Consider the following 23,581-nt stretch of genomic DNA (forward strand, 5'->3'; position numbering starts at 1 on the left):
TATGCCAAATACAAAGTATTGGCCAAACTGACCAATAGTGATGCTCCTCTGTCCAGAAAATCAAGTAAGGAAATGAGAATGAGGTGAAAGCTTAATGGAGCTGTAAAAACAAACAGACAAAAGAAAAACACAAAACAAAAAATCCATTTATTTCTGTTCAGCCTGAAAAACACTTTTTTCTTGCACAAGAAAATCAATGCAGGAAAGGGGAGTGGAGAAAAGTCTTTTTTCCTAATTTAACAAACAATAATTGAAATAGAATTTGATCTTTAGGTAGTAACTTCTGTCATTATGCTTTGAGATAGATTACAAAATGTTTGTGCTCCATAGGTTTTTCACAGTGTAGAAACCGCCTGAAAATAACCTGAACGATCACTAGCTCATGATAGATTTCTAAGTGGTGTTTGTCCATGGATAATCTAAATGTCTGGGTGATACCCTGTTCCCCACAACTTACACAAGTAACACCTTAATCTTTTCCTGTGGACAGGGGTCTTCAGTACCCACTTAGTCTCTCCCCTTCTGAAAAACCTGCTTTAGGAATGGTGCACCACTTCTGTTCCTGTGATTTTAAACAAGACCCTGGCAGCCAGGAGACATGCCCAGCTCCTGGATTGGCTTCAGTTGCACACCCATGAGCCCCGTTGGTCTCAGTTGCCAATGCCTGGAGCTGGTGCTGCATTGTTCACTGATGTTTAAAAACATTTATTTTTACCTTTATGACATCCACTGATTGTGAGTGAGTAAATTTGACGTGTTTCTTGGCTCATACTGATTGAAAAGCTGCTTTTGTTTGGTTCCAGTTTTTCTCATCTGTGGCAGTTTTGCATTTGAGTAGCTGCTTCTAGCCTTGCTGGGAAAGTCCCATGGATTTATTTATTATTTCTTAATCACTCTACCTTTTTGTCAGGAGTTGCAGTTTTTTTAATTATTATTATTTTTTTCTTCATTTTTAATTCATTAGTGAAGTAGTATGTTGTGAGCCATGTTTTTGGTAGTCTGCTACGGTTTTTTATTCACTGTTACGAATTCACATGCACTTTTTGACCTTTTCATTTGCCAAGACTGTAGAGAGTATTACAGTGATAGCAATAGGCTGTGTGCCTGCTTACTGGGGCCTTTTTGCTGATGTTTAACATCATACAGTAATAAAGTTCACATTGTTCATGAACCCAGTAGTATGATCCAAAACATCCTTTTATGTAGAAAGGTAAGTACTGATCTACTTTGCTTGCATCCTAAACCTGTTACTTATTGGGCAGATCCATGGAGAAGATATATATATATATAACTGCAGGCAGGTATTGTAGAGTTCCTTTATAACCTTTAACTTGGGGTAACTAAAATATTCTTCAATAAGTAGTGTTGTTGAACCTGTTTTGTTGCTTTTTTTTTTTTAAGCATTGGGGTTTTGCCAGAAGTGGAGTTCTTGATGGAATACTGACTAGTCATGCATTTATTTATTTGTTTAGATAAGATGTTTTTCAGTGAGGACATTATTAATCTAAGTCATGATTGAAGACATGCTACGTATCTGAAGAGAAATTCCTAACATGGTAGTGTAATTCATTGATTGGCTTTCTTGAGCACCTTGATTCTTTGTTCCTTGTTCAGCATTTTACAGCAGTTTTGCATTTGAGTAGATCTTTAATTTTGCATGAGGTGTGGCAAAAAAGGTTCTGCTTACGCTTTAAAATATTGATAGAGATACTGCATGTGAAATTCCTATAATTCTCAAAACGTGGTTTAAAAGAATGCCATCTTGTTTTTGCTATTTTAACAGGTAAAACAGCTCAACGTGGTCATTTTTATAGATAGTAAGTAATTAACTAGTAGAGGAAGAAATTTCCAGGAGCTTTGAATGTATCATGCTGATGGAAAGTGATGAATTGGGGCTGATTATAATAAATTTGAACAATAAAATGATAACTATTAGAAGTCTTTTGACTACTTTGCTGACATTTTAAAACTGGAATTTTTACTTAACTGTTTGTGGTGGTGTTTTTTTTTTTTAAGGAAACAATAAGTGGTGTTTTGTTTTTTTTTTTGTTTTTAAGATTGCTTCCATTTAGTTTTGGCAACTGATGACCTTCTTTTCTGCATTAGCAAAAATGAGTGGGATATATGACTCTTTGTAGTTAACTCTGTAAGAACTTCCTTGAAGTTCTTAATACTTGGAGGCCATTTCAGGCCTCTGCAAATCTGTAAGTTTTTCAATGGCACGGCAACTTACAGTACAAAAATTGATGATTATGCTAGGTGGGCCTAAGCTAGAAATGCTTGGAGTGTAAATGGGAAGATAACTGTGCAATGAGTTGTGTTGAATGACTTGTATTTTTTCTTGGTGTTCATTTTTCATGTTCATTTTAAAGCTTTAAAGAAAGGAAAAAAATCCCCACTCTAAGCACATAAATACTTCACAGGACTTGGCATGTTAAGAGTCTTTTCTATTGGCTGTCATGCTGGTGTGATTAAAGAGCAACACGTAATCCCTTTGAGCTGGACAGTAATGGAAACATATTTCATCATCTTCTCAGTATTCCTTATTAAAAGTGCTGGTTTTATTATGGAGCAGTAGGTTCATGACTCTCACCTGTGGAAGATGGCAATAGGAGAATCCATGGTCCGTGACTTCTTTGGTCTTGAATTTTTCATAATCTAAAATGATGATATTGTCATTGTAGTAGCCTGAGTTCCTGAATAAGGTATTATGTAAACTTCATTACTGCTTTCTTAAAAATAAGCAATTAAAAAAAGCAAAACCTTTTAACAATTACAGATATTTAGTTCTTGAATTTAAAAAAAAGAAATGTTACAGCTGTTTATCATGAATTAATTTTAGAAATTTGTGGTGGATATTACCGCATTCACGTGCAAGTTTATGCAGTATATAAAGCTTGCTTATGGACCTGATGTTATTTGTTATTTATTATTGCTATTATTTGTAGATCCTTGAAAAACAACTGATAAAATATCTCTGTAAGACTAGGTACTGAACACAGACAAAGAGGTCCTGCTCTGTACCAGACCTGTGCCAGTGACATGGGCAAGCTGGATGTGCAGGGGTGGAAGCACACATGTGGAACACCCAGGCCAAATGAATTCAGCAGAAGCCAAGAGGGAAGAAGTGCATAAAGTGAAAGGTCCAGGCAACAGGGACAGATAAGGGATGCAGAGCCAAAAAGGCTGTGGGAGTAGGAGGTGGAATAAACTGTCTTTGTGGAGTCTATTCAAGATTCTGAACAGTATGAAAATCCCACGGTGTTGTTTCTCTGGTTGTATCTCATTTGTGACTGCTCTTTTTTTTCCTCATGACTGGTAGTTGAATTTGAAGGAGGCTCTGAAGATAGGATGGTTCTCCATTTTATTGTTTTCCCTAGCAGGGTGGGTTCTGGCATTGTGTTTCTTCAGCCTAATTCTGCACAGTTGGAGAAGAGAAATTGCAACTTTGTTCAGTCTTTGTTTTTTAACACATCAAGTGGTTTGAAAAGTTTTTGTTTTCCTGTTTCATTGTTGCTTTTAAAGTTATAATATGCCTTCAAAAATATCGATGATAAACATGAAGCGTTTAACAAAGGTGTTTTTGTTTTGTTCTACTTTGCATCTTTTGTTGATAAATGACTTGGACTAGCAACTTTTAAGAGGGAAAATATGATTCGAGTAACGGCACTATATTCCCTCTACAGGATTTATGAACGTATCATTGATCCCCCAGAAACAAATTTGACACCTGAAAGCAATTTATGGCTTGGACAGAGAAACAGGAAGCACGGTTTCTTTAAGGTAAGCAGATATGAAATAGCCCATGAAGGAAATCAGTAAGTAGGTGGCCAAATACTCCTGATTAGTTGTCTTACACTCCTGAAGTCTGATTTGTATGAATTTCAGTGTAAACCATGGGCCTGGGTTTTGAGGCAGGTGCAACACTTAGAGAAAAGAATCTGTTCTTGCAAGGTAGAATACTGTAGTTACTGACTGTAGTGCCCAATATTCAGGTTTTTGTTTGGGTTCCTTACTTTCGGTTTCAACCAACTGCTGTGCACCTCCTTGCCACTCCTGTGGACGTAATGAGACAGCATTGGAGTTGATTCTTGGCTTTCAGCTTGAAAACTTGCCAAAGCAACAGCTGAGCCACGGTCTTCTGGCTGAACAGTAGTGTCCTTGACTGCTCTTGGAGGCCAGGCACTCCTTGATTTTGTTTGCATAATACCCATGCCCTGATGCTGTTTGCCTCAGGTGGCTTTTTCTTGTTGCATCTGTCAGCATTGCCTTCCAGAGTAGAGGAGGTCTTCTAGCCTGTGGTCCTTCAGGCTTTGGCATATGCTAGCTGTTGTAAGAAGCGTGTGTGCCTTGCTGTAAAACAGTAGATTTTCTGTTTCTGGAGTCTGCTGTACTTTCCAAAAAGTTCATTTCTCTATATTTCCCTCAGATAAGGATGTCACTGTATTTCTCAGCAGTGAGTTGATAATGGGTCATTGGGTTTTGCTGATAAGCTGCTTTGTCCTTGGGAGCTTCTGTTCCTTCCAAATAGCCCACGCTGTTTGAAAGGCTGACTTGCTGGCAGGACAGGGGTTGCTCCTACCTTCTAGTAGGAAAGCCTTTTTTGCCATTAATGAGGCTCCCCAAGATACCATTATTGAGTAGGCCGGTAGGGGCATGAGAATTAAAAATTGCAAAGAAAAGAGAAATGACCTAAGACTTCAGAAGTCCTCACCTGTGTGTTTTCTTCCATTGGTTTTGCCCCCTGGTGAGTCTATATGATGTTATGGTTGAAGCTGAATTGCAGAACCAACCAACAAAAAAAAACACACCCCTCCCCTATAAAAATTAACACTTCAGCTTTATAAGTAATTTACAGAAAAGCTGCTGATAGTTCTTAAGGTTTTGGTTAACAAGCCCCATGGTGTTTATATCAATAAAAGAGCCTATAGTGTAGTGATAAGCCAATGTGTGTATCCTTGATATTGGCATGGATTTGTTGCCAAGGTGATTTACCACCCACTCAGTTTTCCTTTGAAGCAGTCAGTTTGTAAGATGCTTCTGCAAGTTGCTGGTTTTCTGAGGACCTCACCTCAAAGTCCCTAATTTTTAACGAGCTAGGGAAAATATTTTATGCTAAAATAAATTAGGGTAGGATTGTTGCAGTAACTAACAATTTTAATTAAGAAAAAGAAGTTAAATCTAACTTTTCTTTTGACTCAAACTATGGTTTGAGAGTTGCTGTGAACCCAGAGTTCATTTCATCTTCTGGCAGCTGAGCTGTCACTGTGAAGTGAAATTGATAGTATTATTTTATTCTACAGCTGTTGTTTTTTTACCTCAGCTGCTTCCCATAATTCCACAGATGGTAAACATATGTTTATAGCGACATAGGAAAGAAAGAAGTTGTATTGGATTCGTCTATCTTAAATTCTTATTTTATGCAGGCAGTCAGTGCCTCAGAACTCTGGGATATTATATGTTGGTAAATTAATATTTCTACGCATTAACACTTTGGGAACAGCAGGGTAGCTAATGATATGCTAATGAGCTGACAGATTTTATTGATCGTAATGAAAGCCGACAAGTGCCTTACTTTGCTTTATGCATGCTTGAATATTTTACTAACTTTCTTCAGGGCAGAAATATAATTGGTTGCATATTTTTAATTCTGCAGGCGTGTTTCAGAAATCTTACATTTTTATGTTACACATTACAAAAACTTGGGATTTGGGCAGTTTGTAAAGAGTACACATCTCTTTCCATATATTTACATGCTCAGCAGGGTCGCCCATTCTCTTTTAAAGCAATTTGTTTCACCATTTTAGCGTATAAATAAATAGATCTGTTTTCCTTAATGTAAACAGAGATCTGCAGGGAAATAAGAGCATTAAAAAAGAATTAGCATTTTTGGATGTATGTTAGATTCATGATAATGTATGTATAAAAAAGCAGTGGATATTGTTCTGAACATCATCTTCGCTGTTCCAAAAATATTCTTATTTTAATGGCAGCTAGTTAGTTAATTGTTGTGCTTGTCCTTGCTCCACTCCATAAACATTATCAGGGCCCTTTCTGGGCCATATTCTCATGTCAAATTTAAATGATAATTCTTCAATATATCAGAAGTTTTGTGTGACCCAAAAGCAAGCTGTGTTTTAGTGCTGAAGAATACTGTTCTAATTAGATTGGGAAACAAAAGTAAATGCAAATGAAAGGAGGAAGATGGTGATACCAGATAGCCAGGGGACGCTCAGTCTAGGATGGATCTGATGACTGTTGGTATCAGAATTTGCAAAATTTGTTGTATTGTTGAGGAGAACCCTTTCCCCTGAGGGTCCCTCCAACAGTCTGCTGCAGAAATGTCAGTGCATTGCTGTCTAGGTGATTCGTGTCGAAAGATGGTAATACTCATGCCTGCTCTAGAAGGCTCTGTTAATCTTACAGCCCTGCTGCTCCATCTGGGGACTGTACGGCTAGTGGTTGGCATTCTCATTGCACAGCATCAGGTGTACATTTTGGGCCTCTGTGGCCATTTGGTCTAGGAGTCATACAGACTAAGGTGAAGTAAATGCAGTGCCAAGGGCAACTGTTCAACTGCCTGGCATGGGGCACATCTGCCCTGTGTAAAGGAGCATAACGCTGATGTGATGGCGGTCTGGTGGGGTTGGTGTAGCATTGCCCAGACACAGGCTTTGGGAACATCTGCCGGTGCATCTTTGAAGAGCCGTTTACCAGCTCTGGCCAATGCAACTGACACAACTACAAGGCACGCACCACCTTTGGGGCAGAAGCAGGCTTTAAAGAGGATGACAGGTAGTGGAGGAAATCAAAATGCAAAAATGGAGAGGTTGTGGAATACATGGGCCTTTTCACAGAAAGTCGGAGAAGTCCTCCACTTAATAGAAACTTGAGAAATGCAATAAAGAGGGCTTTTGTATTTGTACATCCTCACGGGATGGGCTTGGTACTTACTGCTGCAGGCCTGAATTTAGTCTTAGAGCTGGTGCACAGATGAAGGATCTTCAAGCTAGTGCATCCTGAAGCTTTTGGTTGTAATTAGCCAAATGCTTAAATGGGTAAGATAAATGGTGATGTCCATTTGGGAAAAGAAAAGAAAACAAACAAAAATAAAACAAGATTTTGACCACTGACATCTCCCTGTCGAGGCCAAGGTTTCATGTCTTTCATACAATGCGGACTAAAGAACTCTGCCCTGTGCCAAACTGGACCAGAGTGCTGGGCTTGCCCCCAGGGAAATGTGCATGCTGATTCCCCTTCTGGCTGCGGCTGTAGAAAGCTCTCAGCAACTAGATTTAATGCTGAAGGAGGAATAGTCCAAGTTGGTTCATATGTGTTGCAATAATTGTGGCCGTAATAAACATTTGTGTATAATGAAGTCTTTCTATTAATAAAATACGTCAGTGAAATCTGGGCTCTATGAAGTTCACCTCTGTATTTGATCATATTAATTCTGTTTGTTTCAGAGGGTTTATGGACATAGAAGACACCTATACCTGTGAATTGAAGTTTATACAGTTTCCCACAGTAACATGTTTCATGTAGCCAGAAAAAGGGGGAAGAAAAAAAAAAGGTTGTTTCCTCTTCAGGTTTTAGTGTTGGAACTGCTAAAGCTCACAGAAGACAACTTAAAAGTTTTAGCAAAAAAGGTTTCCTGCCCCCTCCCCTTTTATTTGTATTTAAATGCGAATCTATCCAAATAACAGTAGAGCAGTGGGGCTCTGATGCAATAAACATAATTGAAGTTCCATGTGCACTTAAGGAGAAAAAAAAGAAAAAGAGGAAAACATCACTTCTCTCTGGGTGATGTCTCGTTAGCTGTGTGATATGGTACAGTGAAACACTGTAAACTTGTTTATTCTTGTTTAAGCTTTTCACTAGAGAGACTTAAGCATTGAAATATGTTTTTGTGCCTTGGCTTCTAATTTCTCACTGATGACTACTAGCAGAAAGTGTATAAAATGGCTTTCAGAATGTTTCTTTTCCAGTGACAGTATTACTTCTCATTATTATGGTGGTTTATTATTATGGTGGTTTCATTTCATAGATGAAAATGTTAATAAATGTATACACTTCTGCAAAAAAGACAGTGTGATCTGATTATGTCTTAATATTTTCAGTTAATATTTCATCATAAAACAGTAGGCAGGGAACAGTGCTGCTGATTACCTTCTGTTGTTTTAGAAAGTGAATATGTAAATGTGAAATGTTACTGCATTTGCAAGGCTTCAAGCACTATCTAAGGCCTATGTTTTATTTATGGATTGAGATGAACATTTTGAGCAAGTGACTGTCCTCACTCTGCAAAATTTACTTTATTGCAATTTAACTGAAAACTAAAACATAGGCTTACAGATCACTAATTTAATTAGATAATAACTGCTGCCATCTTTGATTTGAAAGGAAATTGATCAAATTCTTCTGTGTCTGGGAGGAGATGGAACCTTGTCACTCTGTCTAATTAATGGTCAGGGAAATGCAAATAGCAACACCTGAAGTCCCTTGGTTTTCTTTGCCCCGCCTAATTAATGACTATGACATCATTAAAGTTACTGGATGTTACAAAGTAAGTATGTTACGCAGTAAAAGATGGAGCAAGAGCTTTGCACTGAGTGAATGTGAGCCCCAGCGTTTTCTGGGCTTTCCATTTTCTGACAAATCTAGGGTTCCTCAGGAGCAAGGTGTGCAGGGATGTCAGGCAGTCCTTTCTGTCTCCTGCCTATGTCAGGGACGTCCTTGCAACTCGGGGATAATGAAAGACACAGCTGGCACTGGACCTTTTGGTCCTTCTTCTCTTACATCCTGCTTGGTTTGGTCTCTGGGCCTCACATGACCTGCACAACCTGGTTCTGACCTTACAGCCTGATTTCTGCCAGCTCTGCACAGGGGATCTTTCCATCTGCCTGGGTTAGAGAGAGGGTTTAATCCAACTGATGGTGCGATTACATGAACTGCCTGTTCAGATAAAAGCTAGCAGGCTACACCAAACCAAACAGTCAAAGTACAGACTTTTACTTACCTCTTGCAGTAGATAGTTTTCTTTGCATAATGCTAGATTTCACAGTCCTGTCCAGCTAAATCACTGAAGAGTGTTGCTGTGGTTTTGTGTGCGTGTGTCTCATGGGCTTGAATAATGGATATTACTTCACAGCTTTTTTCACTGGTTTCATCCCATTTTAAGACGTTTAAGCAGCTTATGTTGATTGCAAAACACAAAACAAGCAAACAAAAAAAGCATGTTATGAAAGTAAATATCCAAATGCGCAGGAAGATAGGGAGGTGTTGTTATATTTTGTCCATCTTCAGTTATTCCCCTCATGAGTAGACTGAGCTGGTACCCACTGAAGTGGGTACTTCTTTGTACCCGCTCAATAAATGACTTGTGCCATAGCTTGTACAGATCAAAGTGAATATTTGTGTTCTGTATTACCAGCTATCTCTTCTTTTACAAAGGGTGTGATTCAAGATGTGAAAGTTGTCTTTATACCTAATGGATATATAATGCAGTGTCCTAACCTGAATCGCAGTAAGTAGCAGTTATTATTATAATATCAATTTTAGTTTTTTTTAAATGTGAATTATTTCTTTATTTTAAAAATAATATTTTCAGGCTTGCCATTTTTGCATGTGCTGACTTCCAGAAGGCAAAAATTCTGTGTAAACAGATTGAATTTAATATTCAGATAACCAGCATTTGACATTTTAGCTACATGACAGACTTGATTTATTTACGGGTTATTGTGTCTTTTTCTCTCTTCCTTTCCTTTTCTTTTCAACTTCCTTTTTTGAGCATGCCCAACCTGCAGTGATTTCTTAAGTCTGGTGCAAGGAATCATGGATTTACAAGAACTCCTGGCAAAAATGACTGCAAAAGTAGGTACCTAAGCTTCTTGTCAATTCTGTTTTCTTCTGGGCTAAGACCAACATAAAAGTATTTATTCCTCTTGCAATTATTTTCAAGGTAGAGCTTTTTTTTTTTCCCTCTTTCTGCCAGTAGCCTTATATGCAATGGGTTTAAGGAGATAGCGTCACAAATGTTGTGTCTCATACAGCTTCTATTGGCTGCCTCCCTATTTGGTAGATAGTGACAAGATGCCCAAGGTCTGATTTCTGTAAGAAGCCTTAGCGTGATTTCCCTTCCATGCTGAGGGATAAATGCAGAAACAAAGGAGTGAAATCCCTCAACAATTTCCTCACTGTGTGACGCTGTCAGAGGGTGTGATTTTGCCTGTGGGAAGTCCTGTGAAATCTTCAGGACTGGCATAGTAACTCCCTGGGAACTGAATGAGGCCCCAAAATGGAAATGCCTATGAAGCTGCAGGCTGTGTTGATCTCGACATCACCTTTGATCAATGGCTTTTACAGTGTAGAAGTTAACCAATCTCTATGTTATGTGGTTTGGTGTTTTTCTTTTTGTTTTCCCCTTCTAGTTTGGGTTTTGAACATGATGAATGGAAAGATAGAGTGATTTTTGCTTGGGATTTTGGGGATTTTCCTTAGGCTGTGCTCCTATACTATGCAGTCAACCTCTGCCTTAGGCAAGGCGCTTCAGCTAAGTATTGTGGTCAAGTTCCAGGTAGGAAGCTGTGTTTTAGAAGTGACTGAACCTGGTTTGTACGAAAGGGTCTGTGAACACTTTTTTAGGTTAATGTTGGTGAACCATCTGTTCTGTGGTAAAAGGCAATTAATTGTCTCATCTGAAACAGCATTTGCGTGCTAATTACTTGTAGATTTAACTGCAACAAAAAACAACCTCTGGTACCTTTAATCTCAGTGTTGTTACAGAAAAGGAGTTTCAAAAATGGGATTTACGTAGTAGTTCTACTAGCGAAAAAGCAATATATGCGTGATACTTGTTATTGTGCTGCCTCTGAGTGCTCTTTTTCTTCCTAACAGGGGAGGGGAAACTTTTTTTTAAGAGAGTGTATGCATTATACTGACAATCCACTTAGCCAACTGATGTGCTTTGGCCAGGCTGACTCTGAATAAGAAATATGAAGCTTTTAGTTCAGTTTGTTGCTTATACTGTGAAACAGAGGCAATTATTTTGAGCCCTGCTGGTGGCATGAGCAAGTTCCAATTATGCACTGTACTGAGTAACTTGCTTTCTCTGCTGTTAATTATATTTTTGCTTGCTAGTGCTTTACAAGGGGAAGCAAATAACACAGCATTTGTACTGCAAAGACTCTCTACTTCCAGAAAGTGGTGCTGGGATAATTCTTCATTGCATGTTCCTTTTCTGTTATAGTAGTGCCCTGACTGTTTTGTTGCAGTGGGTACAGAAATACTGTTCAGGAAAAATGCATGCAATAGGAATGGAAGTTAATTTGGTAGACAGATGCGAAATAAATAGAGGGGCTTGAGAGAAGCATTAAGGATTTTATCTGTCTTTTCAGTCCTGGGGTTAATAGCCACAAGTGATACTAATGTAAATGCAAGTATATTATATGGGGTGATGTATGGCATGCAAAGAGCAGGGTTTAGAAGGGCTGTGGAGTGGCCTGTAGAGTTCTCATTTGACAGGGCATGTGGTCAGGGACCAGCTTGCAGTGAGGCAAGCAACCTACATGAGCAGTGATGCTTGGTTCCTGGCCCTGCACCGAGATGCAGAGAATGAACATGTTTTGGAAAAGCAGGCACTATTTCAAGTCCAGCTGTAGCTTTTAGCCTTAGCTCTGTCTAGAGTTTCAGTTTCTCCCTCAATCTGTGCTTGGTTACAGATGTATTACAGCACTGAATAAACCAGTGAATGTTGTTTGCAGCGAATATTTATGTGCAGTTTATATAATGTAAAACTATGAAGACTCAGTCCAGGGCTTTTTTGGGAAGAAAACATCAGACCTAGTGGCTTTGGGGCCAACTAATTTTGGTAGCAGTACAAATTATGCTGTACACAGGGGAAAGGAGTACTCTCTCCCGTGAGCTATAGCTCAGGGCCCCAGTATGTTGTGCTGGCTCAGCATGGGACATGGGGGCTATGAAAGGGGCCTAGCAGAGTGCTGTCTACAGCAAGCTGTCATGGAGTGCTGTGTACAGGAGGAGTATCTGATGATGACCTGTAACCAGCTAACCATTGTTGTATCCTCTTCCTACCAACATTTTGCAAAGATGTAGCTTTTTAAGCCTGTGTGATTTTTTGACGTCATTTGAATGAAGTCTGAGTCTTTCCAGTAAATAAGTTTAATTGATTTAATCTTCTGTCCTTAAACAGAGAAACACTGTAGCTCAGTGTGTTAGGAATCCAGCTGAAATGTTAATTTGCTGCAGGTGGGAATGGATTGTGTTATGTTTTAGCCTTTCTAACCACTATGCTGCAATATTGTTGGTTCCTCTTTAAATACGGTGGGTAAAATAGTTCATGCAACTTTTAACAGTCTACGGAATTCAATGTGGGCATCTCTTGCATTTATTTCAGTGGAATACAATGTATTTTTGGTAAATTATGGGCCCACACTAGGGTGTGCTTTTATGCAGATGTGATGGTTGTTGGGGCTGGAGAGATGCTCTGAAGACTTCCAGCACAAAAACTTTAGAGCAACTTCTTCCTTCACTGAGGTCAGAAAGGCTGAGGCTTGAGTTTGATTTAAAACCGAGAAAATCAAGCTCTTGAGTTCATTGATGGAATAGTTTATCTGGGTTGTTTCTAACATGGATTGATATAACCACAAATACTTCCATGAACAATTTTCCTTGTAAAATTTGATATTTTTTTGTTTGTTTTGGATACATTTGTTACTGATTTTGCCAGAAGCAATACATTTTAAACAGAAATTTGTCATCTTTTGGTTATTTTTATGGGCAGAGGAGAACCAAGGAAAATAAGCTATGTGAATAACAGATAATATTCCTGAATGTTAAGAACTTAGATATTGGTTAGTATATGGAAAATATTTGGTATGGTATGGGCTGCTTCTCCCTCATTAGTGTATTTCTGTTCATATGCTAAAGAATAGGAGAAGCTTCAGGATTTTCCAGCAACATTTTAAATGTTTAACAAATCTAGTTGTGTGCATTTGGCAACATTGGAGAAAATATATCAACTAATTTTAAAGAATTCATTGTTTTATTGATTTCAATAGAAAATTGTCAATTAACAGGATGTTTCTAGTCACTCTAGTATAGCAGATAACATTTAATTGATCTAGTGTGTTTAAAGATGCTTCTTGGAATAGTATGTAAATGATATTGAAATAAATAAAACTTACTCAGCAAGATAATTGAAATGATTGTCCTGGTTTCAGTTAGGATAGAGTTAATTTTCCTCCTAGTAGCTGGTAGGGTGCTATGTTTTGGATTAGGATGAGAAGAGTGCTGGTAACATGCTGATGTTTTAATTGTTGCAGAGCAGTGCTTACACTAAGCCAAGGACTTTTCAGCTTCTCGCTCTGTCCTGCCAGCGGGCAGGCTGGGGGTGCAGCAGGAGCTGGGAGGGGACAGACCCAGGACAGCTGACCCAAACTGGCCAAAGGGGTATTCCATACCATCTGACGTCATGCTAAACAATATATAGGGGTGGCTAGCCAGGGTGGGGGCCCGGCTGCTCAGGGATAGTCGGGGCATCGGTTAGAGGGTGGTGAGCAATTGCATTGTCCATCACTTATTTCGTACACATTATTAGTAGTAGTACTATTATTATTATTATTGTTAGTATTATTTTCCTGTCTTAATAAACTGTCTTCATCTCAACTCATGGGCTTCACTTTCCCGTTTCTCTCCCCCATCCCAGAGAGGGAGGGGGAAGGGTGAGCGAACGGCTGTGTGGTGTTTAGCTGCCAACCGGGTTAAACCACAACAAATGATATAAAAAGCTAATAAATGGAAAATATTCTCTCATTTTATCATTTTCCTGGAATAATTTATAAAGGATGATAGTACTTACCATTTTCAAAAATGGGTATTCCAAGAAACCTCTATTTTAAAAATGTGTATAGACCGCTTGTATGGGAATGTTCATTTTTAATTCATTTGTTTAAAAAAAAAATACAAGGTACGTGAATCAAGTAGAAGCATAAGACAAACCAAACACCCTTTTAACAAATCTGAATGTTTTATACACTGTAAATATAATGACTAAATATAATGACCTGAAAAGAAGTTCTGCTGAATACAAGCAGTTTAGTAAGACAATGTTTTTGCCTCTAAAATGCGAAAAGCAGTTTTGAAATCACCAGATCATGATGAGTTTGGGGGAGATGAATATTATCTCAGAATAACAACTTAAGACATAACTGTTATTCAGAGCTTTCTCTCATGAGGACTGCAGAGGAAAAAAAAAAAAAAAAAGAAAAAGAAACCCACAGCAACTTGCCAAGTATTTCTTTGCTTTTTCTTCCCCTAAATATTTTGCTCTTTTACTGGCAGATATGAAAAAAGACACTAGAATACTTTCATGTAAAGTGGATGGAATTTTAGGGGATGGAAATGTGTGAATATCCGGTATATGTCGTTATGTAAAAAATAACTTAGAGCACTGTGCATTCATTTTTTTTCAAATTTTCTACTATTAAAGTGTAGCAACCTACGATGTAGAATAATGGAATTGTATTTATAACAGAATTAAGTATGCATTAATTTGTTCATGTGCCAGATTCTGGTAGCCTCTCTGTTTGCAGCGGCTTTAGTGTGATGGCTCATATACATAAGACAAATGTCAATGTTAAAAATAAAAACCTTGAGAAACTCTTATAAAGCTGCACCAGGGCAATTTTTAGAGCAATGGCAGTTTTGGAGCCTGAAGAACGCACATATTTACTTCTAAAGATTAAGACTTTTTTTTTGTAAATGAGGAAGTCACTTGGAATTCTGTTAGGGTTTAGAGATGATGGCAGGTATACAGGCATACCAGGTATGCATAGTGGGAAGGGTGTTCTTACCTGGAGGAATTCCAGTTTAGGATCATCCCTAGGTAGGTCTGTGATGGTGGGGTGGTTCAAAAAGCCTTTTCTACTTCTACATGAACGAGCATTTCCCCTGCTAATTATTACGTAGTATCTCATCAGGAAATATAGCAATTGCTAGCATGCAGATGTAACACTTGGAAAAGGTGCATCAGTTTTAACTTCTTTATATGCATTTTAGTAGCTGGAGTTGAGGAGGTAATGGGAACAGCAAAGAACATTAAGAGAGAGTCACCAGACTAGGGCTTACTCCAGGAACATGACTTTTCTCCATGAATCAGTCTTGGGAATACTCATATTACACTATGTTAAAACGCTGTAAATGTTACTTATGGTTATAAGGTTAAGACCTTTGTGAAAGCTAGAAAGTATTAGTTTGGCTGTTGCTTGACAAAGAGGAGGTGGAAATAATTAGGAAAAGTCAGTCAGCCAGTCTTTATGCTTTATGATTTATAATCAGGTTGATGGACCATTAAGAATTTTGATTTAAAAACAATTGTATTTGTGTGCTTTTAGTGGTAGTGCCTAGACCTTCCTGAGGAGATCTTAGTGGCGTTCATTAAAATACAAGAGACACTTGCATAAATCATAAGCTGTTGTTAGTTTGCACAGGTAGCTCTGTCAAAGTCAGAGGAGTAGTGCTATTTTATACCTGTTGACATCCTAGTTCAGCATTTCAAAGGTAGTTAAACTTGGTTCAGATAAAAATAACTGTAATGTTTTCTTACACTTGCGTTTTAAAAATCGTGTTTAAATTGCAGAAATCTCATCAAGTTACTTTCGTTTATAGCTAAATTATGCAGAAACGAGACTGAGTCAATTGGAAGACTGTCACTGTGAGAAGACTTGTCAAGTAAATGGATTGATCTATAGAGACAAAGACTCTTGGGTTGAAGATGATCACTGCAGGAATTGCACATGCAAAGTAAGAAATTTTAAAGAGTTTAAGGAGAAGGATCTAATTAAAATGTGAAAATGGTCCTTGAATACATAGTGTGCACTCTAAAGAATTTGTATGTTTTTAGTATGTATCTAGTGACAGTATTACCGATAGGAAGGGAAATGGTAAAAATAAATAAGTGAAAAATTGACATTTCCTGTGTGGAAGCTTCATAAATAAAATCTGGTTTCCCTTGACAGTGCTGTCTTATTTGTTCTATTTATATCTGTGAGGACTTCATGGTTTTAGAACGAGATCGGGCGTTGTCTGTATTTGGTTTGGAATTGTTTCACTGCATTTTTTTTTTTCTTCCCAAAAATGGAGGCATTATCTTAATAGTATTCATAGGTGCTCGGTTCCATCTTGAATGGTAACAACTTGCAGATTCTGTTTTCAGTGTTTATCACTACGAAAATGGAGGAACAGAAGAGTATTAGTATGTAAATCTTGTCTCGTTGAAATTATTTGATAAATATCTGAAGAGAGTCTGTATTTGCTCATGAAAAATAGAAAACTGTTAAAAAATCTAGATGATGATTGGCACAGCTTACAGAGCGTAGTGTTTATGTTGCTGTAAAGATGGGCTTATGTTCTCTATTTAATGTGCTTTGTTCAGGGAAAGTGGGATAAAACTAGTAATAAGTACCAACACATAGGGGTGGTTCACCTTCAAATGCATTTTGATTCAAGTCTGTAGTTAGGATTAAAGTTGTTACGCAAGTATGGGTCTGAAATTCACAATGCTAGTTTCATTTACTTAGTTTTCTGTATGCTCTATTTTGTAAAAAATAGTCACCAGTTACAACAATCGTAGCTGAATCTTGTCTTAAAACATTTGTTTAGAGTGGAGTTGTAGAATGCCGAAAGATGTCCTGTCCCCCTCTCGATTGTCCTCCTGATGCTCTCCCAGTGCATGTGGAAAGCCAGTGCTGTAAAATATGCAAGGGTGAGTACATCACAGAGACCCTCCCCTCCCCCCCCTGTTAAGCAGATTTGAGTTTGTCCTGAAAACAGGCATATTTTATAAAGGCTTTCAAAGGTCCTGGTAATTCTGGTAACAGGAAACACAGTGGCAAACTTGCCACTTAGGAAGAAAATAAATACTTGCTGAAAAATGAATAAGCATTGTAAATGTTTAAGATTCTCTTGCTGTGTATTGTCAGTATAAAAGTATTCTTTTACTTGTTTTTGGAAAAGAAAAACCACAAAAACAAACAAACCAGACTTGGCTTCAGCTTGTACATCCTGCTGATGTTGAGGAGCAGCAGTCTTTTGGTCTAAGCTCTTCATAGTGATTAGTAATAAACTGAGGTGTTATCTGTGTTTTTGTGTCTATGTTTTTCAGGTTGGAAGATTGTTGTTTAAAATAAACATGATAGAATTTCAGACCTTGAGTTAATATCACTGTGTAGAGTGATAGTTTCTTTTAACTCATTTTGAAATAAGATAATGAGAAGAGAGAAATCTTGTGATTAGTTTTATTATCAGCCTTCTGGAAATGTAAGCCATAAAGTAACATTGCTGGAAGGAATAGTTAATATTTGATGCCTTAATGATAGTATAAGGGACAGAGGCAATTCATATATGGAAATTTTGGCTGAATACTGATGCTAGTCTTGCCTTAAGTAGCAGCATTTTTTTCCCCACTTTCTTCTTGGAGACTAGTAAACTTCATGCATGAGTTTTGCTATAGTTATAGGAGAGGGATGTTGAATTATTTAAAGATTTAGTTGGAGAAGAATAACACTTGTCTAGACCTCTTTTGGCTTTCTTCAGTCAGTGAATTAATTAGTCCCAAACACTAATGTCTCCGAGCTGTGATTTTGCACTTGCTCTTGTTTACTTGTGCTATCTCATTTCTCTGTTATATTTTGTCATGAGTATTCTGCTTATGAAAAGACATTTACGTACAGAGAACTTAGGTGGAAAAGCAGCCCTGCCTGAATGATTTTTATATGTTTTCTTTTGTCTCAAAATATTTTTATTTGTAACACAGTCTAGAAATTTCCTTCACAGACCTGAGGTGCTGGATGCTTCCCTTGATGCTCATTTGCTGACAATGAGTGTAGGAACAACAGTCAAAACTGGACATGAAAGAATTGCAAGGCACTAAATTGTAGATTCAATGTATGTCCCCATGAATAAGCTGTTCCTGGTATTTGTAATGGAAAGATGAACAATCAGACTTGCCTTTTGTCAGTGATTGGCACAAACTTGACTTGTTATTCTGACAAGAACTCAGTGTGTCAGTCAATGGGAAGAGATGTATGGAAGTTGATTGAAATTGATTGTAAATGCCAGCTCCTTGACAGAATGATATGCTAGGGCCGCAGTCGGTCACTTTTTGGTATATAGTAGTAATTGCAGAGAGTTTCCAAAGAGCTGCACCACAGGTGTTAATTTCTCTATGCTTTTCTTATTTAGCTCTGATAGAATCATCTGTTGTAATTTGCTGTCTCTAGGGATTATTGAATGGCTGGATTATTGAAGTTTCCTGCCTCAGCTGTGGGTTAACGAACAAAGTAGTTCTAGTGTGTGATATGTTAAGGGTTTTAAAAATGAGGTAGTTCTGTTTTGATCCCTGCCATCTTGTGTTAGCCTTTAGATGACTATCTGACAAAAGGCTATAATTCTGTTTAAAATCTCATCATTTTTCTGAGTTGTGGATTAACTCGATTTGCTTTTCTGGTGTGTCTGTGATTTTCTTAAAAGCAGTGAAGTCAGGAGAATAGACAGAATGAAAAAAGAAATTTCTCTAATTCATTTTCTCCCAAAAAAAGTTTATTGGATTCCTAATTGAAACAAAGCTTCCTGATCAGATGTTTTTCTCATAAATGAGTTCACAACTCAGGCATATAAACTAGGGCAGCTTGGAAAAATCAATAAAACTGGGATACCAAAAGAAAGAAGTCTGATTTTAAAATGTGTTGTGGACAATTAAATGAGTTCTTTTTGTAAACTTTTTTTTTGAGCAGTTTTAAGTGTGTAAATTTAAACAAGGTCTTTAGAAACACACTTATGTACTAAAGATTCTGAAGATTGATCTAGTACTCATTTTAAAGTTTTTTTTGGAATCAAACTGGCTATGATCACGCTATCTATATTTGATTGTGAGTACTTATTTTCTTTTGTGTTATGCTTTGCTTTTGTTTACTAATTAAAAACTGTATTTATTGATTTATTTTTAATCCCTCACCTTCTCTTCTTAAATTACAGCAAAGTGTATCTATGGAGGCAAAGTGCTAGCGGAAGGTCAACGAGTATTAACCAAGAGCTGCAGGGAATGTCGAGTAAGTTTCATTTGTATAATTTTTTTCTGATTTTAAATGCATGTGTGGTGTTCAAAAGTGACAATGGTAAGTTAGTGTATTTTTTTAGGCTTTCTTCACGTAAAGGTGATGTCCATTGTCTTGAAACGGTGACCGTGAAGTGACTGAAAGCCACAGACATGTAAACAAGGCAGGAATACGCCTCTTGCAGGGTAATAACAACATGCACAATGACTTGGACAGATATTTTCTCTTTCATCTCTGGCTTTCACGGGGTCTAGAAAGAGGCAGAAGCATCTTGAGGCTGTTGCTAACTTAAGCTATATCTTGTAAAATTTGTAGCAACCTGGCTTTCATTGTTTGAATTACTATAGGCTTTCCCTAGTATTACTTGAACTATCAATCTGGCCTTACTACAAGCTGAGGTAAATTACTAAAATTATTAAGAACTGGACTGGGGTCTCTGTCAAATTTGTAATGCTTCTGCAACTACAGTCAGTATTTAGACAAAAGCATTCATAATAGGGAGTGTTAGTGAATAACTAAGTGCTGCATGTGGTGTGTAAGTGTGGCAGAAACCGATCTTTGTCAAGACTTGCCTTAGGAGAAGAGAGTAGTAGTAGATGATGATAAAAGGCCCATTGCTTTGCTGAGACGTGTTTGTTGTAATTTGAGTATGTCTATGCCTGAAATATGATTTATAGCTTCAGAAAGGCACAGCTATTTTAAATATATTTGTGCTCTCATATAATTTTCAAGTATTTTTGTTTTTTACATCTTGTTGAATTTGTGGAGGGGGAAGGTGATAAAGGGAAGGCTTACAAATGTCATTGACAGATCAGTATGCTAGAACAATTATGAAAAACATTTGGAAAAGATTACAATGATCTGGTTATTGTTGTGCTTGTGGCTGAGTGTACAGAGTAGCAATTTTATGTTCACTAATGGAAATGGACAATAACTGGTTGCAGATGTTGTGAAAGCAGCTTGTTGTGAGAAATTACTTAGCTGCTGTTAGTGTTTGGCTGTGTAGGGGTGCTCAACATTGTATATACAAATATGTGGGCAAGGTCATTGCCTTGAAGACAGACTAAGGTGCCTGTTATATTTATAATATGACATAGAATGTTTATTTGGGAGGGAAACTGCCTGTATGAAATAAGATGAGAATGGGAGGATTTTCGCATTAAAGTGAAAACAGAGTGATCTAAATTATGGTTCTGGAACTCCTCTATGCTATCAATAAGAGCATTATATTCATCGTTATGAGTATGATAAAACATTTGTGAAGATTAAAAGCAAACGCTGACCATAAAATATTTCTCATGTTAGAGATGATAGAAATAATAATGAAAAGAGCTTTGCATTTTACTTATTGTTGAAGGAAGTTCATATGGCAATGCTAATTGCAGTAATGTTACAGTTTGTATTATCAATACTCTTCATTAAGATATAAATAAGTATTTGAAAAAACATATGCTAATGGGATATCTCAAAAAAATGGGCTTATGCCTCAAAAAAAAAAGATATTTCTACAGCTGTGTTTCAAGAAGACATCAAACCTCACTGGCAAATCTTGTCATTCTGACTTTGGAGAGTATTTAAGTGGGTGCTTACCTTTGCTTCTACAACAGGACCTGTATGTAGACAGGAGGATCATTCAGTGTGCCTTAAGCATGACCTCTTAAAGCCTTAAGCGAAACACCTGCTTATTTACTGCCTCAATTAAGGAATGCTTGCTAGATGAAGTTTGAATGGTATTGAGTTGCACTGTTGCTGTAGTAATCGTTTTCTATTCCATGCAGACCTGCTGGTGGACAAGGTGAGGAGATTTTGGCTGCTTTTGCCACTACTGTTGAATAACTAAAGAAAAGGCTTTGTGCTAGCGGAATGACTCATTTAAAAAAAAAAGTGTGTGTGTGTTAATTTTTCAGACTTGAAAAACAGACATCAAGTTTGAAAAGCTGTTGATCAATGAAAGACATACAGCAGGGGATAGAGGTCAACTGTCAATTTATGAGGGAAAAAAGTCTCAGGGAGTAGTTCCTGTGTCTGTAAAGGAGGATGTATTTGTAGGTGCATTAATGTGAAGTCGAAGTTGAAATTTCATGTTTTAATTTTTATTTGAAGATAGAGTTATTTTATTTCTTGCATAGGTACTGATCCAAGCTTAAGAGGCTTTTAACTTAGATTTATCCTATCTAACAAAAATAATAATAATGATGGATCCAGATGGATCAAAGTTTTTCTTTATCAGGCTGTGAGCAGTTCTTTTTATTTTTGAAAACTAATCCAGACTAAAAGATGTATTTATGGTGCACATCCTCTTAACCGTAAGCACAGATGCTACTGATAGACAGCCATTTGCTTGTTCCCAGCTGGAATCCTGCCCTCTCTCTAGATTAATCTATAAAGAGAAAATGATGAAAATGAGTGCACATGTGTTCCTAAGAATCATGGAACGGTTGAGGGTGGAAGTGACCTCTGGAGGTCACCTGGTCCAACCTTCCTGCTCGAACAGGGACACCCAGAGCAGGTTGCTCAGGACCATGCTTTTGAATACTCCAAGCAGGGAGACTCCACAGCTTCTCTGGGCAACCCATGTCAGTGCTCAGTCACCCCCACAGTAAAGAAGTGCTTCGTGATGGTCAGAGGGAACCTCCTGTGTTTCAGTTTGTGCCCATTGCCTCTTGTTCTGTCACCGAACACCACTGAAAAGAACATGGCTCTGCCATCATTGAATCCTTTGTTCAGATAGTCATACACATGAATAAGAACCCCCTGATCCTTGCCTTCTGTAGGCTAAATGGTCCTAGTTCTCAGCTTTTCCTCACAGGAGAGACATTCCAGTCTCTTATCCTAGTGACACTTTGCTGGTCTCTTCTCCGCTGTTTCATTTCTCGTATGTACTGGGGAACTGAACGCAGTACTCCAGGTGTGGATCCAGCAGTGCTGAGTAGAGAATACCTCCCTCCACCAACTGACAATACTTGGCCTAACACAGCACAGGATACCCTTAGCCTTCTTTGCAACGCAAGCACGCTGCTGGCTCATATTAAACTTGGTGTCCACCAGGCCTCCCAGGTCCTTTTCTGCTGAGCTGCTCTCCAGCCGTGCATCCCCTAGCATATACTGGTGCATGGGGTCGTTCCTTCCCAGGTTCAGGACTTGGCACTTCTCCTTGTTTTTGAGACTCCTGTCTGTCCATTTCTCCAGCCTGTTGAGGTCACTCTAGAAAATGCAAGTGTGTCAGTGATTCAGAAAACAGCACCTTGATGTATTCAGTGAATGGTTATTTCACTTTGTGGATTTCAACAATGTGATAGCATGGCTCATTTGAAGACAATGGAAAGAATTCTATAACGTTTGTTGGATTGGGAATTTCCAGCTGATCAGCTGACTTCTGGGTTAATGCCTGTGAATTACATGATGCCTATTCAAAACTGGCCAATGTGTGACAACAAAAGGTGCAAGAACAAATTCTTGCTCATTGATGGCTGGGAGTGGTGAGTTGGAATGCCATACAAATGCTAGAAAGATGGACAGGGCTCTACTGACTTTGAGAAAGCTGAATTTAAAAGCTTTTTGCAAAAATAAGGGGCAATGTGGTGCCCCCCCCCAAAAAAAAAAAACAAAAAACCCTGATATCTGGCTATTATTTTCCAAAGTTAGTCATCTGAGCCTGTGGTTCCAATTTCCAGTGCATGTCACTGTTTAGGCTTTGACTCTTTTTTTTTATTGTTATTTTTGTACTTGTCCTTGTAATTACAAGAAACGTAATTGTCTTGTAAATGTTTGATTCCAGATCTCATTGTTTGTAGACTACATGCCACAGTTGGAGCTTGACCTATTTATTCCAGAAGATTAGGGCTTTTTAACATCTATGTCTGTCCAGATTCTGTGAATACATATGTGGACAGAGTATAAGAAGTCAACCATTTTTCGAAGGCATCCTGAAGCAGTAATTCTCAAGTGTGAACTACTCTTATTTATCTCCGTGGATAAAATCTGAAATCTAATGATGATAATTCTTATAATTGGATCTGTATGGGTTTGTACCAAATTGATTGTAATCCAAAGAATATTCATCATGGAAACATTTTTATTATTCTATAACATTTGTTGGATTTGTTTTAACCAGCTGCAAGTTTTGCAGAAAACAGGAAACTTTAGGGAAATAAAATCTTAGCTGTCAGTTAATAGAATTCTCATTTTTTTTAAACCTTCTTATGATTCACTAAAGAGCATGAACGTGGCTTACATTTCTCTCTCTCTCTCTCTCTCTTTTTTTTCTTAGCATTTTGGTTTATCCAGATCACCGATTTGACTTTCATACTATTTCTTGATTTCTTGCTGTTTATTTGATTGGATTTATCGTCAGTGAACACTTTGTTCATATGATGACATATTGTACCCCTTCTGTGATTGTCTTGTCCAAGCTTGAATAAGTGATAAGTTATAGCTAGAGCTTTTTC

The 23,581-nt window shown here is 37.8% G+C and overlaps 1 protein-coding gene across 4 annotated transcripts in view; it reads left to right on the top strand.

The window, feature by feature from the left end:
• NELL1 (neural EGFL like 1) overlaps nt 1-23,581 on the top strand; it is a 296,982-nt gene that overhangs the window by 53,534 nt on the left and 219,867 nt on the right. For all 4 annotated transcript variants that reach the window (XM_040559538.1, XM_040559541.1, XM_040559537.1 and 1 more), the window contains exons 5-10: nt 3,687-3,783; nt 9,454-9,526; nt 9,791-9,873; nt 15,688-15,822; nt 16,681-16,783; nt 19,054-19,127. In XM_040559538.1, coding sequence (XP_040415472.1) covers nt 3,687-3,783; nt 9,454-9,526; nt 9,791-9,873; nt 15,688-15,822; nt 16,681-16,783; nt 19,054-19,127 — 565 coding nt within the window. The remainder of the gene's footprint in view (nt 1-3,686; nt 3,784-9,453; nt 9,527-9,790; nt 9,874-15,687; nt 15,823-16,680; nt 16,784-19,053; nt 19,128-23,581) is intronic.

Source organism: Cygnus olor, chromosome 5, assembly GCF_009769625.2.
Source record: "Cygnus olor isolate bCygOlo1 chromosome 5, bCygOlo1.pri.v2, whole genome shotgun sequence".
Classification (NCBI taxonomy): domain Eukaryota; kingdom Metazoa; phylum Chordata; class Aves; order Anseriformes; family Anatidae; genus Cygnus; species Cygnus olor.